This window comes from Sinocyclocheilus grahami, unplaced genomic scaffold (genome assembly GCF_001515645.1).
Source record: "Sinocyclocheilus grahami isolate Dianchi unplaced genomic scaffold, SAMN03320097.WGS_v1.1 scaffold1061.1, whole genome shotgun sequence".
NCBI lineage: Eukaryota > Metazoa > Chordata > Actinopteri > Cypriniformes > Cyprinidae > Sinocyclocheilus > Sinocyclocheilus grahami.
The window spans coordinates 275364-289946 of NW_015506240.1; the positions used below are offsets into that span (position 1 = coordinate 275364).

Genomic DNA, 14583 nt, shown 5'->3' on the forward strand with positions numbered 1-14583 from the left:
ATATCTAAAAATCCTTTTACATTTTGTCATGAGGACAGAAAACAACCATGTAAATGAATACAAAATAATGGAAGGCCAACAAATGCATAATGAAAAATACATTTTCTGCTGTTGAAGGATGTTGACACTTTCAAAGATGGACAAAAAATAATATTATTCATGATTCATTACGGGGTGAATTCAATCATGTGCCAGTTTTGTGAGGTTCTTCAGTGCAAAAAAATGCATCCTATTCACAAATAATCATGTATTCATGAAACCAATTATGTATTGGTTTGTATGGAATAATGTTGATACACCTTTATATCAAATATTTAATAAATAAGCATATTTCATTTGATTTAATTAATTTATAAATGTATATTTTATGTATTATAGTTTATAACTAAATCTTGTTTTTCATTTTTAAGCATTTTCATCACAAAACTGAAATTAAAAAAAGTATGTATTTTTTAGAGGAGTTTTTGAGTATTGATCTATTTCAGATCTTCAAGATATGGACCCCAGAAGCAAGTGTTGATCCTAACGGCAACATATGCAGTGAATACAAACAAAAACTCTTTTAATAATACACTACAAACTTTTCCAAAACCAAAGTCTGGGATTCCTGTCTAAGCACATATGCTTTTTTTTTTTTTTTTCTAAAGAAAGAAGATGTGCGATTAGTATCTGAAGGTGTTAAAGGAAGAATCTACAACACATACATTTTGTACTTTTTGTACATACTAGATATGCAATGTTTACAGATTCTTAGATTTCATATGTTTTTATTTGATTTGTTTTGTTTTTGTAATAAATGAGATTTAAAATTGAATGTTTAATACCATTAAATTTAACATAGCTATTACACTGATTTTTGATTTAAAAATATCCAATAGTCATAAGAACCTCTATAAAAACACACACAAGACACACAAAGCAGTAAATGTGTATATGTGTATACTTCAGATACAAATACCTGTGAAAACTAATGAGACTAGCCTGGATTGGTAGTATAGTCATATTGTGCTGTATGAATGGATGAGATTCATTAATTCGCATCCAAACACATTCTGTGCATGCGAGAGCCGCTGGAGCAGGACCAGATGTTCTGCATGACCCCAGTGCACTATTCAATGTGATGCAAATGTGCTGTTAGTTTGGGTCTACGTAAATAATGGTTTATTTACGTGGTCTTTTCACACTGAGGCATAAAGCGCTGTATTGTTGGAGGTAAATAGCTGAACCCATTGAGTTTTCCTCTTATGCTTTAATAGAAATTTAAATTAAATGTTCATAACTGACTCTCAGTTCCACAGTCCAAGACTCTCAGTTTACTGCACATTTGAAAATAGACGCTACTTACACATTGTAAATAAAAATAAAATAATTTGTTACCCCGCTGACTACATTTTTTTTAAGTTTAGTCAACTAAAATATCCAAGTTGTCACTTGACATTAAGTAACATAAAATTTCAAGTTGAATAAACTTAAAATTTTTAGTCAGCGAGGTGATTTTATTTATTTTATATTTTTTTACAGTGCAATAGCGCACAGCCGCAATGGATTTCACAAAATATTTTAATGGAAAATAGGTGTGTGAATGCATTTTGCATTTGTTGTTTTTTTCGTGATGTAAGCTCTTACTTCTCAATGTAAAAATAGCTTTGTTGGTGCATGCATTTTGCATCTGTTTATGTTCATTCATTCTGTCCATTAAGGAGTTTTTATACCTGTGCATGCAGGTTTTTAGTTCTTTGTTTTGCTTTTTCAGTGCAACAGTATAAAGACCAACATGCACATGTTAGATACTTGACACTTTCATTTTCATGCTTCTTTAGCAATTAACATGAGCAAGTAGTGTTTTTGGCTGGTATATGTACCAATACACTAAATTATCAATACTCAGAATCATTGATTTCACAAATAATTTCGACATTCATATGTCTTAGATGGGTGAAATTTCCTTTCCTTTCCTTTCCTTTCATTTAATTTAATTTCCTTCTTTTTCCTTTCCTTTCCTTTCCTTCCCTGTCCTATCCTTTCCGTTCCTTTCCTTCTTTTCCCTTCCCTTTCCTTTCCTTCTTTTTCCTTCCCTTCCCTTCCTTTCCTTTTTCCCCTTCCTTTCCTTTCCTTTCCTTCTTTTTCCATCCCATCCCTTCCCTATCCTTTCTTTTCCTTTAATTTCCTTTCCTTCTTTTTCCTTTCCTTTCCTTCTTTTTCCTTCCCTTCCCTTCCCTTTAATTTCCTTTCCTTTCCTTTCCTGTCCTATCCTTTCCTTTCCTATCCTTTCCTTCTTTTCCCTTCCCTTGCCTTCCCTTTCCTTCCCTTCCTTTCCTTCTTTTTCCATCCCTTCCCTATCCTATCCTTTCCTATCCTACCCTATCCTATCCTATCCTATCCTTTCCTTTCCTTTTTCCCTTCCTTTCCTTTCCTTCTTTTTCCATCCCTTCCCTTCCCTTTCCTATCCTTTCCTTCTTTTTCCTTTCCTTTCCTTTCCTTCTTTTCCCTTCCCTTCCCTTGCCTTCCCTTTCCTTTCCTTCTTTTTCCTTCCCTTCCTTTCCTTCTTTTCCCATCCCTTCCCTATCCTATCATTTCCTATCCTTTCCTTTCCTATACTTTCCTTTTTTCCCCTTCCCTTCCCTTTCCTTTCCTATCCTTCCCTTTCTTTCCTTCCTTTCTTTATTTTTCATTTCCTTCCATTCCCTTTACTTTCCTCTTTTCTTTTCCTTTCCTTTCCTATCCGTTCCTTTCATTTCCTTCTTTTTCCTTTCCTTTCCTGTCCTATCCTATCCTATCCTATCCTTCCCTTCCCTTCCCTTCCTTTCCTTCTTTTCTTTTCCTTTCCTTTCCTTTCCTTTCCTTTCCTTTCCTTTCCTTTCCTTTCCTTTCCTTTCCTTCTATTTCCTTTCATTTCCTATCCTATCCTTTGCTTTGTTTCCTTCTTTTTCCTTTCCTTTCCTTTCCTTTCCTTTCATTTCCTGTCCTGTCCTATCCTATCCTATCCTTTCCTTTCCTTTCCTTTCCTTCTTTTCCCTTCCCTTCCTTCCCTATCCTTTCCTTCTTTTCCTTCCCTTTCCTTCATTTCCTTTCCTTCCTTTCCTATCCTATCCTATGCTATCCTATCCTTTCCTTTCCTTTTCTTTCCTATACTTTCTTTTTCTTCTTTCCCTTCCCTTGCCTTCCCTTCCTTTCCTTTCCTTTCCTTTCATTTCCTTTCTTTCCTTATTTTTCCTTCCCTTCCTTCGCTTTCCTTTCCTTTCCTTCCCTATCCTATCCTTTCCTTCTTTTTCCTTTCCTTTCCTTTCCTCCCTCAACTCAATTTCTCATCTTGAGGTGGTTTAAGTTGTTCTTTACTATCAGTCGAGCAGCTTCATCAGTGCACATGCTCATTAGAGAAAGTGAGGAATAGTAGATGTTATTATTAAGCTGGTCTTCGGTCTAATGAACTCACTGGTCTGTATGTACTCACTGAGGTCATGAAGCATGAGATGTTGCACTAAATTTGGAATCAGTGAACATGAACATTCATATAACGCTTTTTGAGTTTAGTTGTCAATAAAACAAAAAATAATGGCATACATTTAAGCAGAAAATGCTATTTTCTGTCTTTTTGTTTTATTTTTAAAAATACATTTTATGTAAAGCACAATTAGCATTGTGTTGGAAATGTGCTATACAAATTTTATTTAAAATGTATTTAAAATTCCATTTAAAACATTGGTTTATATTAATAATATTTATAATATTATTTCAGTCTTTCCATTTGAAAATGTCATGTTAAAGTCAATGTATTATTTGCCCTTTCTTTATAATTATTTCTGTATGAAAATACCAAATATTTTTCAGTATCATTTATGTTTTATTCTTATGTTTTTAATACATTTTAATTTATTAGATATTTATATTTTTAGTGTAAATTTTTCCTATACAGCTTATTTCATGATTATTTTTAAAGTACTTTTTATGTAAAGCATTTTTATTTTAAAGCATTTCCATTGTGTACTATAAAATGTGCTATACAAATTTATTTTCATTTAAAATGTAATTTAAAATGTAATTTGTCTATATACTTCTATATACAAAGTTATGTTTAATTCAATGTGTTACATGCCATTTCTCTGATAATGTTCACTCCAAAATCCAAAATTTCACAAATATATATTTCGTTGTGATTGTGCTGTATCATGTTATCATATTCTTCCCTTCTATTATTTGTTCAATTTTCAATCAGTTTATTTTTTATTGTAAATTATTTTTCTTATACATCTTTTTTGATTATTTAAATACTTTTTATTTAAATCACTTTGAGTTGCCTTTGTGTATGAAATGTGCAATATAAATTAAATTAAATTAAATTTCCTGCACAGATTCTTCTCTATCCATGCTTACCTCTCAAGCATTGAGTGCGAAGACAAAAGTCAAATTTTCTTATTTTCTTGATAATTGTAACAAGGCTGGAAAAAGCTCCGCCCCTTGGTTACAGTTGCTAACTAATACAGGTTTTACAGAACGCCTCATAGAAATGGAGATTCATTTGATAAGTGGCCTTAAATACAAGCACTTGTTATGTGGTACCTAACCCTAACCCTTGCAATACATTTTTATTAGTCATTTTCATAAATAAAAAAAAAAGATTCAACCGAATAATCCTGCCATCAGACCACATGAGGCTTTGGACCGTATTGAGAGTTTATAAATGGCTTTGACCACATAAACAACAATTGAATTTCTAATGAATTGACCTTCAGCTGATGCAGTGTAATGTTCGTGACTGATTTTAAATGCTCAAGTGCTCTCAAACAAGTCATGATGACTGCAATATCTTCAATCTGAGCACACTCAGGTTGGCTGGTGATTGTATCCGTGATGATGGTTCATTGTGATTAATAACTGACCAGCCCAATAGTTGATAGTAACTCATAAATCAAATTCTGTTTTTATTGGCAGGTGTTATTTATAATGAGAAAGATGCTTTAATATCATGAGCTGTGTTGATTGGCTCACTTCCAAAACTCCTTTTGTGAACCACAGATGATGAAACCAGTTTTATTATTGTGTCATTGAGATACTATTATAGTTGATGTTAATGTTTTGAGTCGAAATATATATATATTGTTTTGTTTGTTTATTGTTATTTTTTCTTATATATCTGTTTAGATTATGATTTTTTAATAACCATTTGAACCGCTTTTAATAACCAGTGAGTATGACATTTTAAAATCACTGAGATACTATTATAGTTTTTGTTCCTATTTTGAATTTGAAATATACATTTCTTTACATTCATTGTTAATTTTTTTCTTATACATCCGTTTTGGTTTATACAACCATTTGAACCCCCTTGAATAACCATTGAGTATGAAATCTGAATAAATTGTATTTTTGATTTTAGATTCACTGAGAAGCTATTACAGTTTCTTTAATATTTTGAACTTGACTTTATTGATGTATTTTGATCTTTTTAATTCGTATTTGCTTTTAAAATGTATCATTATTAGAAACATAATTTCTTTACATTTATTGCTATTTATTTTCTTATACGCCTGATTTGATTAGAATTATTTCTAATACCTATTTGACCACTTTGACTAATCGTTGTGTATAAAATTTGACAATGAAATGAAATTTAAAATGTTTTTATTTTAGTGTTATTGAGATATTTAAATGTTTCTTAATATTTTAAATTAGATTTTAGTGATGTTTTGTTTTTATATTTTTGTATTTATCTTTTTATAAATATGTTGATGGTTTTTATTTACTGTTATTTTCTAGTTTATTTAGTATTAGTTTAAATACTTGAAGTTAGACTAAATGGAAGTGAGAAATGTTGCTTTAGCAATTAGCTAAAATAAAAATAATTTTAAAATTTTATATGTTTTAGTTTATTTCGGGTAAAGTTTTCTGTATTTCAAGTTAATTAATTAATTCATGTATTTCTTTGTTTATTTTCTCATTGGTTTTAGTTTTAGTTAACTATAATAACCCTGTATGTAGCACAAGGGTGAGCAAACATTTCTAATTTCTCATTTTTGTGTGAACTATATAACCCGTGTCTCTGTTTTCTCTCTGTGTTGTCTGTAGGAGCACAATGAGGACCGTCTGACCGTATGAGATCCAAGAGAGCGTCGGCGGAGCTCATGATGGGTTTCCCGCTGTCCTCAGAGTCCTCTTTCTGTGCCATTCCGCCCGGATGGATGACTAACACCATGACGATTCCCACCACCACGGCCAGGAATGTGGTCCACAGGTAGTAAGAGACGGTGATGAGACCCAGCCGACTGGAACACTTGGCGTCCAGCGCAGCCAGACCTGACATCAGACTGACGGAGAGCAGAAAGAGGCATGTTCGTGTCAAAACAATAGAGGTTTAATACAATTAGCTTTAAGTGTAGTTTTTTCTCTCCATACATTTTAATGTGTCCTGCTTAATTATATCATATCCGAGCAAAGAAATTATGACTATCATCAATTTTTGACAATGATTTAAAGGGGAAAAAATGTCATTCAGTGTAATAATAGCTCACATACAAAAAAAAATATTTAAACAAGAATCATTAGATGACATTAAAAGACTCTTGTAAAGAGATTTAAGGATCACAGTGCAGCCCCCCAAAACTCATTAAATGTAATTGTAAATCTTTACCAATCTTTGCAGCTATCCCTAGGTTTTACCCATATGTAATATTTTTTTTATTAAAATATAATAAAATTTAGTATGATCATGGTTTCTTTTTTTATAAAATGGTTAGTTTCAGTCCTCAGTTCTGATTGATCAGCATTTAACGAACTTGCTTCAAAAAAAGTAACATATCAATACATGATTTTTGGGGATTTAATGTAATTTGTTGTGTGGTAACCATTTTATAAAAGCGGTTAATAAAATTAAATAATAAAAAAAATTAAATAAATCACGCTTTGCATCATGCCTAACAACGCCCTTCAGCTCTAACTTATTCACAGAACAGGTACAGCCTCTTGTACCTTATTGCTTATATATATTTTAATGAGCACAGGTCAGAATAAGTATGTTTTGTTTTTACATAAATATATCTGTTTTGCTAAATGACAATGGGACATTATTTCACCCATATTTTGACATTTTATTTTCTTTTAAACAATAAAGTAGACACTTTATTAGCATTTAATAGGCTTTCTGCATATAAAGTCTATCATTATTATATATTATTAGTTTTTTTGAAAGAAGTCTTGTGCTCACCAAGGCATTTATTAGATCAATACAGTTGAACGGTAATATTGTGAAATGTCATTCAAATGTCAAATATGTGTTTCCTATTTGAATATATGTTAAAATGTAATTTATTCCTGTGATCAAAGCGCCTACAAAATGCAGAACGTTGGGAACAGAGTTAAATATCTCACTACAACACAAACAGTCAGTCAGTCATCCACACAAAAGCTGCCAGATTAACATGAGAGAGAGAGAGAGAGAGAGAAGGTGCCCTCTAAAGAGCTGCTCCATCAGCCACAGATTACATATTAATGACATATCTCTTTTTCTCATTCACATGATTTCCTTTTCCTGCACTGAATGGCTTCAGGTTTGATGATTTTGAGTACAGTAATGTTTTGATACGTACAGTCACAGATGCGGATGGTGAACTGTGAAGAGAAAGTGAAATGAATATTCTGGTCTCTCTTTTAATATCTACATTTTATAAGAAATAGCAACATCTTGACTTTTGCGTGACCAGAGGACACTCTTTCAAACCTCAGGACTGCTAACTCATTTTAATACAACTTTTTGTCCTGCATTGCTTACAATTACTAAAATAGTCTTATGAGTCAATAGTTGTCATGCAGTAAGAATATAGAGGTATAAATGAATGTGGATAGCAGGGATGGGACAATCCTAAATAGACACCAGTTTTCTGTTGTTGTGTTTTTTGTGCATTGCAGCTGCAGTCAAGTGTTTGTGTCAGACACATGCAAACAAAAGAGCAATTTACCTCAAATCTCTGATGTGCAATAGCTGGTAAAATCATAACTAAAACACTATTTCAATGCTGTATATCCACTTTTTTATGGCCTTGGTTCTGTACATGTTTTACAAATTAATCCTTCAGTAAATCAAAGCCATAAGCAAAACCAACCAGCTCTGAGAAAAAAATGCTGCATTACAAACTTTGATTTAAAGCACAAAGTGTCTGACAATCAGAAGAAAAGACAAAGTTACAAGATGTCTTTTATGAAAGGAATGAACTTCTCATCCCATGAATCACTGTGAGTGATGTGCACATTACTATTGATCAAAAGTTTGGAATATTTAAGATTTATGAATGTTTTTGAATAAAGTCTCTTAAGTTCACCAAGGCTGCATTTATTTAACGACCATTCAGAGTTCGGGGGAAATTTACTGAGGAGTAATTTACTGAGAACTGAGTAATTTTGTTCAGCAAGGATGCATTCAATTCCTAAAAAAATTCCAGTAAAATGTCTGTATTACAAAATATTTATATTTCAAATAAATGCTGTTCTTGAACTTTATATTCATCCAAAAATCCTGAAAAAAAATATTAGTTTCCACAAAAATATGGAGTAGCACAACTCTTGTCAACATTAATAAAACAAAGCAAAATCAGCACATTAGAATGATTTTTGAAGGATCATGCGACACTGAAGGCTGAAGTAATGATGCTGAAAATTCAACTTTCATCACATGATTAAATTGCATTTGACAATTAAAAAAAATCTTAATTATTGTAGTGCAAGTCAATCAGAAATTACAGTACAAAATAATATAGAACTATTGTTATTAAGTATAAAAAAAATTAAATCTTCATCTATATACGTATAAGCAATTGAAGACTGTTGGGGAAAAAGTCATAATTGTTAGATAAAATGTTTTTATTTGTTTTATTCCTTGGCAGAAACACTTCTCACAATTCCTAGGGGGAAAAAAAGGTTAGATTTGTGAGATGTAACAGAACAATTCTCATAATTCTGAGTTTTGTTCTAAAAAAATAAGCAATTTTGAGTTTCTATCTTGCAATTCTGACTTTTTAATCGCAGAATTGCTAGAAAAAAAGTCACAATTAACATTTTTTTATTTTTATTCCATGGCAGAAAATAAGCTTCCATAGCGGTTTCCATGACCTTCTCATTCTGATGCTAACATGGCACTGCTGATGTCAGGTCAGTGTAAATGGGCATGTTTGCATGCAGTCCATCCTCTTGTTAAAGGTTGTGACCCTGGTGAGCATTGTGGGTAATCTGTATCTAGCCGCAGTGACGTTTCAATCTGGACTTGCGTGCTCAAATCTATTTCTCTGTCTCTTTATCCGCTTCTGTTGTCAGTGTGACTTTAGACCCTCGATGACCTTTATCAGTGGAGAGGAAACAATCATCATCAGAAGCATATGTTGAACAAACATCATAATCTCAATGAATGGATGCACAAAACACTGTAGTGCCAAAAAATGCACTTCACAATGCATGAATGTCAGTGCATTAGATCAGTGGTTCCCAACCCTGATCCTTGAGGCACCCCAACACTGCTCATTTCTCATGTCTCTTTTCTCTGACACACCAATTTCAGGTCTTGGAGTCTCTACTAATGAGCTGATGACCTGAATCAGGTGTGTTTGATTAAGGATACATGCAAAACGTGCAGTGTTGGGGTGCCTCCAGGACCAGGGTTGGGAACCACTGCATTAGATGATAACGTCAAAATGACTGACATTTATTTTAATGGAACATTGTGCAAGCACTTTTTTTTTAAGCAAAACACTTAAAAGAAATTCATTGAAATTCAAATAGATAAAACAATAAATGTAGTGTACAAAATGAGGTGACGTTCAGCCATTATTAAGTCTCTTCAAACAATTGCTTCGGTATGACAAAAGTAGGAGGCGAGTCCTGCAGCAATGTGAAGAATGTCACGCATATCGCCGTATACATTGTTGAACAAAACAATGGCTGAATTCCTCGTATGTGTAAACATACCTGGCAATAAAGCTCATTCTGATTCTGATTCTGATTAAAGTTTGCATAGCTAGAAGTGTTTGTGCACTTGTAGTAAGTAATGTTATGTAATACCTAAGTTTTGATGCACTTTCAAGGTCTAAAACAATACATTTATAACCCATTAAAGTTGAGTTTCCTTTACAGCTCTAATTACACATACTTTGTGTTTGCAAACACCTTGTGGCTTTGCATGGCATAACTGATAGCATCTTTCTATATGATTGCATGTTCCTGATGGATAAAAGGATTTAAGGGAAGATAAGACGTTCACATGTACTTTTAGGGCAAAAATGATGCCTTTCGTGTCTCCTGTAAATGTCACATCCCACACATCTCCACAGACAGTAACGCACACAGCCTCTTTTACTGTGAGAGGAAAGAAAGCCTGGCCGACGCACCTTCATCAGCATCATTTCGCAATCAGCGGCTGATCGTACGCCTCAGTGGGTCAACTTCAAAACAACAAATCCCCTCTGAAGCCCTGAGCTGCCTGACAGCCAGATCAGCAGCGTGACGTGACCCGAGATTTAGCTTCCACAAATATCTGCATACACACTCAAATGAAGCGTGTGGCTGGAGAGATGGCCAGAAAAACAGGACAGCTGCCTGTTTGCAAACACCTTGTGGCTTTGCATGGCATAACTGATAGCATCTTTCTATATGATTGCATGTTCCTGATGGATAAAAGGATTTAAGGGAAGATAAGACGTTCACATGTACTTTTAGGGCAAAAATGATGCCTTTCGTGTCTCCTGTAAATGTCACATCCCACACATCTCCACAGACAGTAACGCACACAGCCTCTTTTACTGTGAGAGGAAAGAAAGCCTGGCCGACGCACCTTCATCAGCATCATTTCGCAATCAGCGGCTGATCGTACGCCTCAGTGGGTCAACTTCAAAACAACAAATCCCCTCTGAAGCCCTGAGCTGCCTGACAGCCAGATCAGCAGCGTGACGTGACCCGAGATTTAGCTTCCACAAATATCTGCATACACACTCAAATGAAGCGTGTGACTGGAGAGATGGCCAGAAAAACAGGACAGCTCCCTTATTTACCCCTCTATAAATTGTTTTGTGAACTCTGTTCAAGCTATTTCACTTTTTTTTAAACAAATTGATATAGTGTGTGCATTGACTGGCAGTGTTGGGGAAAGTCACTTTCAAAAGTAATGCATTATAATATTGCATTACTTCATAAAAAGTAATTGCGTTACTTATTTACTCATAATTTGAAGTAATGCATTATGTTACTTTTTTGTCACCTGGGCTGGGCCTGCTTATGGTTTTTTTTAATAACAAAAAACTCAAAAGTTATATTTTTGGCCTGCCTCTGCACCTCACTCCCAGTTTCTCTCAACACGTTACAGGAGAGCTCAGTCAATAAATAGGAAAACTAAGTAACTTGCATTACTTATTTGAAAAAGTAACTCAGATATTTCATTGTAAATTTAAAAGTAATGCATATTTTAGTTGAAAAAAAGTTATCTGATTATGTAACTCGCTGTATTTGCAATGCGTTACCCACAACACTGTTTACTTTGGTCAAAACAATATCAAATAATTAAAAAATTGTTACCTGTTAGATCATGTCTTGTCTATAATAATAATAATAAGCAGAAAGTTACTGAGCTACTGAGTCACATATTATCACATAAATTATCACACTTATTGGAGCCTGCCACCAAAACGAATAATCATAATTGTTTTGCTTAACCTATTTATGTACAATTATTCTAAAAAGAATGTTAATGTCATACAAAAAAATGTCATTGGCTTGAGTAAATTGTACCATTATAAAATTGTGACTTCACATGTGTAATATAGGAGGTGAAAATACTGTGAAATTACAAATGGCATGAAATTTGAAAGCGTAACAACTGAAGGTCAGTCAATCAAGCATTTTTTTAAACAATGGCACTCAAAGTTTTGAACTAAAATATCATTGCAACTATTGCCGTTGAATGAATGAAAATGCATATTTTTCAATTAAAGAAAACGTAGAGAATGTGGGCCGCTTCTCGTGCTTGGATTTGTACTTCAATAATGAGGTCCAAGTTTAAGAATCGCCTACGCTAGAAGTTATTTATTAATTTGTTTGTAATGCATTTTTCCCCTCTCTGTTTAACAGCATTAACTTGCAATAAAATACGTCTTCCCTCAGTTAGATTAAATTATTAAATGTTTATTGCGGAAGAACATTGTTTTGGCACCTGAGTGGTGCTGCTGCTGCGGCGCTGCTATTTTGTGCGGATGAATCTGATGGCTTGATGTTTATGGATCGGCGTATCGACACAAAATCTCATTAACAACATCAAAACTCTTCCAATAACGAAAGAAAGAAGGATATCTGAGAAATATGTCTTGTGAGCAGATAAGTAAATTTATGCCGCTGTTGTTTTGACTTGTTGACTTGTTTTAAAACGCTGACATTAGACATAACGACCAAAGTAGAAACTGGTTTAGAGAGTGGTATTGTTACTAGTACAAACATTGTTTTGTGAGCCTAGTCAATACTGCAAATGTGATGCTATGCAAACTATGTTGATTGGTGTTTTATTATGGGTTCTATCGCTTTCGCTTTTCAGTTCGAGGTTCAGTTGTTGTGGCGTCTAACTCATTTCCCTGCTTATAGTAGCCTGGGGCCCGTTCTTCGTACTTCGCTAACTCAGTTAGCTGGATTTGATTGTTGACGATTTGGCATGATCTTGGATTATTTGGTTCTTCGAAGCTCATCCTGGGGCCCGTTCTTCGTACGTCGTTTATTACATCCGAGATGAAATGTCACATCCAAGATTATATCATCGCACTAATCAGGATCGGGCTACTTCGGTTCTTCAAACGCAACTGTTGTTGATGATTAGTATGGCTGGATTGAGTTATCTGAGATAATTGCGCGTTCATGGGTTGGTTTAAAAGGGGTTATGTATCGATACTCGAAACCACGATCAGCAATGCAGCGATTGGCTGGCGGCAAGACAGCAACGTCATGACATCATATAATAAAAAAAACAACAACTGACGAAAAACTTGACAAATTTTTTTGACTTTTATAAGGAAACAGCCAAGCGAACAAAACTACATAAATGTTATAATAGATAAAGGAAATATGCACTGTTTTTATTTAAATTTTTACATGATTCCCAATTATTTATATTCACGATTTCTAATATGTGTACAGGCTTTACATTTTTATTTCAATGTAGTAATTAGCAATTCATTTAATTTTATATTTGAACAGATTTGTTACGTGACAGCATTAATTCAAGTTTCTTAAGGGTCAACATCATGTTATTCTTAAGGGTAACACATGAATCATTACCCGTGTTCTGTAATTAATTTCCGTAATTCATTCTACATCTTTAATTATTGCCTTTTTCTCAAGTATTATGTAAATACATATGGATATCTCTTATTTATACAGTTCTATATAGAGTACAAATGCACAAATCTGTACATAAATCTACTGTTCCAGATTCATACACATTATGTTTGTATACACATTACTTTTTGTTAAGTCTTACTATTTAAATGTTTTTTCTGTTCTCAGACTTGTTGACTTGTTTTAAAACGCTGACATTAGACATAACGACCAAAGTAGAAACTGGTTTAGAGAGTGGTATTGTTACTAGTACAAACATTGTTTTGTGAGCCTAGTCAATACTGCAAATGTGATGCTATGCAAACTATGTTGATTGGTGTTTTATTATGGGTTCTATCGCTTTCGCTTTTCAGTTCGAGGTTCAGTTGTTGTGGCGTCTAACTCATTTCCCTGCTTATAGTAGCCTGGGGCCCGTTCTTCGTACTTCGCTAACTCAGTTAGCTGGATTTGATTGTTGACGATTTGGCATGATCTTGGATTATTTGGTTCTTCGAAGCTCATCCTGGGGCCCGTTCTTCGTACGTCGTTTATTACATCCGAGATGAAATGTCACATCCAAGATTATATCATCGCACTAATCAGGATCGGGCTAATTCGGTTCTTCAAACGCAACTGTTGTTGATGATTAGTATGGCTGGATTGAGTTATCTGAGATAATTGCGCGTTCATGGGTTGGTTTAAAAGGGGTTATGTATCGATACTCGAAACCACGATCAGCAATGCAGCGATTGGCTGGCGGCAAGACAGCAACGTCATGACATCATATAATAAAAAAAACAACAACTGACGAAAAACTTGACAAATTTTTTTGACTTTTATAAGGAAACAGCCAAGCGAACAAAACTACATAAATGTTATAATAGATAAAGGAAATATGCACTGTTTTTATTTAAATTTTTACATGATTCCCAATTATTTATATTCACGATTTCTAATATGTGTACAGGCTTTACATTTTTATTTCAATGTAGTAATTAGCAATTCATTTAATTTTATATTTGAACAGATTTGTTACGTGACAGCATTAATTCAAGTTTCTTAAGGGTCAACATCATGTTATTCTTAAGGGTAACACATGAATCATTACCCGTGTTCTGTAATTAATTTCCGTAATTCATTCTACATCTTTAATTATTGCCTTTTTCTCAAGTATTATGTAAATACATATGGATATCTCTTATTTATACAGTTCTATATAGAGTACAAATGCACAAATCTGTACATAAATCTACTGTT

The 14583-nt window shown here is 33.6% G+C and overlaps 1 protein-coding gene across 1 annotated transcript in view; it reads right to left on the minus strand.

Annotated features, from left to right (window-relative positions):
• The window catches only part of LOC107566235 (excitatory amino acid transporter 5-like), a 64520-nt gene that overhangs the window by 19128 nt on the left and 30809 nt on the right, over nucleotides 1–14583 (minus strand). Inside the window, exon 3 of the mRNA XM_016251623.1 lies at nucleotides 6087–6302. Within this exon, the coding sequence (XP_016107109.1) occupies nucleotides 6087–6302 (216 nt within the window). The remainder of the gene's footprint in view (nucleotides 1–6086; nucleotides 6303–14583) is intronic.